Raw genomic sequence first — 4,638 nt, 5'->3', positions numbered from 1 at the left:
GCAAAAACTAGGCCACCACTTCAAAATGACCTAGAAAACACACCAGGAGTATGTCAGGACATCTTACGAAGGTGGCCTAGAAAACCCTAACTGTAAAAGCTAAGCCACCACGTTAAAATGACACGCCCCTGGTGTGTTTTCTATGCCATTTCACCATGATGGCCTAGAAAACCATCACTTGCAAAAGTTAGGCCATCACGTGAAAGTTACCTAGAAAACAAACCATGGGTATGTTAGGCCATTTCTGGGTCATTTTTAAAAGGTGGCCTAGCTTTTGCAAGTTAAGTTTCCTAGGCCACCACGAAAAATCTTTTAGAAAACTCATAAGAACGAATTCTAGAACATTTTAACGTGGGGACCTAGAAAACCCAACTCGCAAAAGTTAGGCCACCACTCAAAATGAGCAATATGGTTGCAGAAAATGCGCTCTATTCAGAACCATTGTAAAATGTACCAAAAAGTAATCATATTACAGTATCACCCCTACTACTCGGTCGGAGGAGATTTTCCTATGGTGAGTTAAAAAAACCTGAACCAATAGACCAATATCATAATTTTCAGTACGGTATCTACATAATATCATCAATCTGCGTACTCATTTGCATCATCGTCATCGTCATTGTTTGTGTTGGTGGATGCCGTTCAAGGCCAGAGCCCATCGTCGAACCAGTCGCTGTGTATGACCCATATGATCCGTACTACGTGGATCCTTACTATCCGGATCCTTACTATCAAGATCCATACAACTACGACGCCTACGCATATCATGGAGCGCCTGCTCCAGCTCGTGGGGCATATCCACCACAACGGGCTGCACCACCCCCACCACCTGCAAATATGGATCAACCGGAGACTGCGATTGTCCAACCAGCAGGAAAGAAACAGCCCAAAAAGTCCAAGGAATCCACGAAGAGCAAGTCGTCAGAGCCATCATCTGTTCCATCTGCCCCTCCACTTACCCCGTCGAAACAAGAAAAATCGAATCCATCTCCAACCAAAAATCAAAAATAGAACTCATTTCATAAAACTTTTTATAGTCTTGTTTTTCGAATGAAACTCGTTTTATGTCGATAAAATTATTCAATATGATAAAATAGATTAAAATAGGTCTAGAACAGTTTTTGTGTCACCGAGGTGCCGGTCGTCCACACATCCAATAGTGGAGTGGTATGGATACTCCAGCCGCAAAGTTTACACCGATACTGTCTCCCATGGAAGCAGCCGAAAGACAATATTCCCGAACATCCGGTGCGACCTGGATAAAATTATTATCAATAGAGCATACTTTCTAAAGCTATACCTTATTATGAATTTTGTGGAAAGTGTTGACATACGAAGATCCTCCAAATAACCCTTCGAAAACGATCAACGCGAAAATTATGCCGATATGTGGAACAAACCAGTAAAGAGCGTCAAAAAAGAAGAATAACATGTTTGATAACTAAAATTTTCAGTTTCAGATTTTCAAGATTTCTAGAGCACACCTGAAGGATAGGTAACAAATAGAGCACCCACATTGGAAGCTCTATCAACTTGATAGATGATCTGGATGCGAAAACTCCGAATTGATAAAGTACTTGATACCATCTGTACTGACTGTGTAGGGAGAGATTGAATCCGTGTTTGCAGTCAAACACAATCTGTTGGGTCATTCCTTGATTTATCATATACTCTCCGACGTAGACAAATGCCAAGGGGATCATCAGATGAAGCATAGGCTGAGAACAATTCCAAAATTTGAAAAACTAATTTTCTAGAACTCACCACAATTAGCTGAACCCTTTCCCATGGGGTTAGTTGTCGTTGAGGGACTCTATGTTCACTGACAACAAAGTCATCATACCCCTTCGGCACTATCCACGTCTTCGGACTCAGCGAAGGAGAGTATACCGATTCGGGCTTCTCTAAAAGTATGAAGTAGCTGAAAATAGAGGTCAAATAGAGGATTAGCCTCAAAAAGAATCTTACGCAAAAGCAAATAGAACTGGAATGAAGAGTTGTATCAGAAGTGCAACTTTTGGTGTCAAATTCGCCATATGAGGTTCTGTGAGGAAGGCATAAGAGAATGAACCTAGCAATCCAGCCATTCCAGTTCCAGAGGACCATCCAGCAATAGCGATTCTGAAATTTCTTCCTACGTCTCTTCCAAGACTCTTCTAGATACCTCTGATAATGCGCGGACAGTCCCAGAAACGTAATCTCTCCCAACCCACCACCCAAACTAACAAGAACCACTCCAGCTAGTGACATCGGAATGGAGACAGAGAAGGCGACAACAAAGTACGAAGCAGCTTGCAACATACAAACAACTGCCACTCGGAGCCTGTCAAAGAAATTTTGAATGAGTAATATGAGTAGTTATGTTTCGCTTACCCGAATGGGAATCTGTCCATGAAGAATGGGAAGGAGAGTTTGACAAGTAAACTTGGCAAGTTGTCAGAAACAAGAACTTCAGCTACTGGTGGTTTGCATTCTCGGACAGTGATGTTGGGCTGGAAATGTGCAGTTTTGAGTTGATTTCTGGCTATTTTGACCATTTTCAGGAGTCTGGAGCTCGGCTGTCAAGTTTCCGATCACTTTGAAAATTTTCGAAAGTGTAAAACAGACGTTGATTAAAATCTTAGCATCCATAGAACTCTTGAAAATCCATAGTTTTTCAACAAGTTGCCAATTTATGAAAGAACCTGTTTTTTTCATGTTTTCAGTACAAAAACGAGCCAAAAAGCGTGTTTTTCAGATATCAACAAACATCTGAAAAAACTAGAAACTTTTAAAAAATTCTGTGAATGCAAAGTTTTCAATCTAGGTCCGTTTCACACCCTCCAAAGTTTTCAAAGTGATCAAAACTTGATAGCCGAGCCCCAGACTTCGGAAAATGGACAAAATGAAAATGAACTGGAAAATTCAATTTTGTAGATTTTATTGGCCGGAACTGTAGGTGGATACCATTCGGATACAGGCCAGGACAAGCCAAACATTTACTAGAGAACCTCTGGTCCCGGAAGGATCGACTACAATAATTTTTTTTCCAACCAGACTTTCAAAAAAAAAAAATTAAAATTCAGTTTTTGAAATGCAGAATTTCCGAATCGACAGGTTTTTTTTGGCTCTTCGTCACTTCGAAACTGTGACACTTCAAAACTAGTCATTTTGAAACCGGTAATTTCAAAACCGTGGTAATACAGGCCAATGAATGAATTTCAGACTGCAAGAGCAATTCTAGGATTTTAAAAAATGACTTTTCTGATAGAACACATTCTGAAATCCAAGAAAAACCCAAACTTCAATTTTTTCAATTGTTCTAATTTCAGAATTTGTTCTATTAGAAACAGCATATTTGAAAATCCTAGAATTGTGTTTGCAGTCTGAAAATCATCCCCATTCGTCTGTAGCATACCATGATGGTTTCAAAAATACCGGTTTCAGAATGACTGGTTTCGAAGTGTCGTAGTTTTGAAGTGACGCGGAGCCACTTTTCCAAGCCTCTAAAATTTAAAAATTATTTATTCGATTTTTTTATCCATACCCTTTATAGGACTACAAACATTCCACAGAAATTTGTTACTTTTCCCTATTCAACCTTTCTAAATGTCTCTTGACCAAAACCCTTTCAAAATTTTAATAATAACCACTTCCAGAGTTTTTTGGTCGTTTCGCTATTCAAAAAATATTTTTTGAAAAACAGGTTTCCCTATAGGAAACATCTATAGGAAACATATTCCATTCAAAACCCGATTACTCTTTGATGTTACATAAAACATCTGAAAACATGTACATTCAGACAGACAGTCTAGTAAACAATGACGTGTCTCTATGTTTTGCAGAACGAAAAGTTCCTTTCTGATCAACATCTTCTTGTCCTAATTACCACGAACATCTTCAAAGTCACTTACCATGCAGGCGTCTATTGTCGTTGTTTTGTTCTTTCCGTGTTGTTGACTCAGTATATCCTCGGCGGCGCTCAGCATGATAACATACCCGTAATTATTGCAGAGACCAAGCAGGCTGGAAAATTTAGAATGATGTTATTCTGTGAGGGTATAATGGGCAATGTTAGAAGCAAATGATATGGGAAAGGTCTATTCTGAAGGAGGAGAAAATGTCAGCGACTATGACATAGCTCCTAAAAGGTTCCAAACATCGTATAAAACTCACAAAAATGCCACTGCGGTCCGGACAGTGTCCCAGTTGATCTTCTTCATTTTGAACCCTCCTTAAACCAAGGCGGACAGGAAAAATGCGAGAAAGACGAATTCCTGTTAGTCGTCCAACTGATAAATAGTGACCAATATCAACTCCCCCTTCTGCTGCCAAAAAAACGTATCAGCACGTGGGCACATACATACATACACATTTTTATAGGTTGTTGCGAAGAAGAAGACACATAAAACATGGAAGACAAAAAATGTTACATGAGAGAATAGAGAGTATTCGAGGTGAGAAAGAATGTGCCATCAAAATTAATAGGGTCGTAAATGACAGGGAGGAGGAATGAAACTGTTAGGGTGCTCCCCTGGCAGTCGGTTGGGCGGAGTTGTTCCAGAAGTGACCGAGATTGTTGAAGTGGTTTTTCTGATGATCATCGGGTACGTTGTTCATGTGCCGCCCGTCAATGGTATACAGCTTCTTCAACTCGCC

The 4,638-nt window shown here is 39.9% G+C and overlaps 2 protein-coding genes across 2 annotated transcripts in view; one reads left to right on the top strand and one right to left on the bottom strand.

Moving 5' to 3' along the window:
* The window catches only part of CBG01529, a gene marked incomplete at both ends in the record, with an annotated part of 1,650 nt that extends 639 nt beyond the window's left edge, over positions 1–1,011 (top strand). Inside the window, 2 exons of the mRNA XM_002635312.1 lie at positions 476–514; positions 562–1,011. Coding sequence (XP_002635358.1) covers positions 476–514; positions 562–1,011 — 489 coding nt within the window. The remainder of the gene's footprint in view (positions 1–475; positions 515–561) is intronic.
* Positions 1,012–1,126: 115 nt separating this feature from the next.
* Cbr-cln-3.3 lies at positions 1,127–4,202 on the bottom strand (the record flags this gene model as incomplete). The annotated part of the gene is made up of 9 exons (XM_002635311.2): positions 1,127–1,255; positions 1,301–1,441; positions 1,485–1,718; positions 1,765–1,921; positions 1,969–2,121; positions 2,165–2,323; positions 2,374–2,492; positions 3,894–4,005; positions 4,156–4,202. The coding sequence occupies 9 exons, from the start codon at positions 4,200–4,202 to the stop codon at positions 1,127–1,129; spliced, it is 1,251 nt and encodes a 416-aa protein (XP_002635357.2).
* Positions 4,203–4,638: the final 436 nt, after the last annotated feature.

The sequence above is a fragment of the Caenorhabditis briggsae genome (genome assembly GCF_000004555.2).
Source record: "Caenorhabditis briggsae complete genome, chrV, whole genome shotgun sequence".
NCBI classification, from domain to species: domain Eukaryota; kingdom Metazoa; phylum Nematoda; class Chromadorea; order Rhabditida; family Rhabditidae; genus Caenorhabditis; species Caenorhabditis briggsae.
This window is presented reverse-complemented; position numbering and strand designations above follow the sequence as displayed.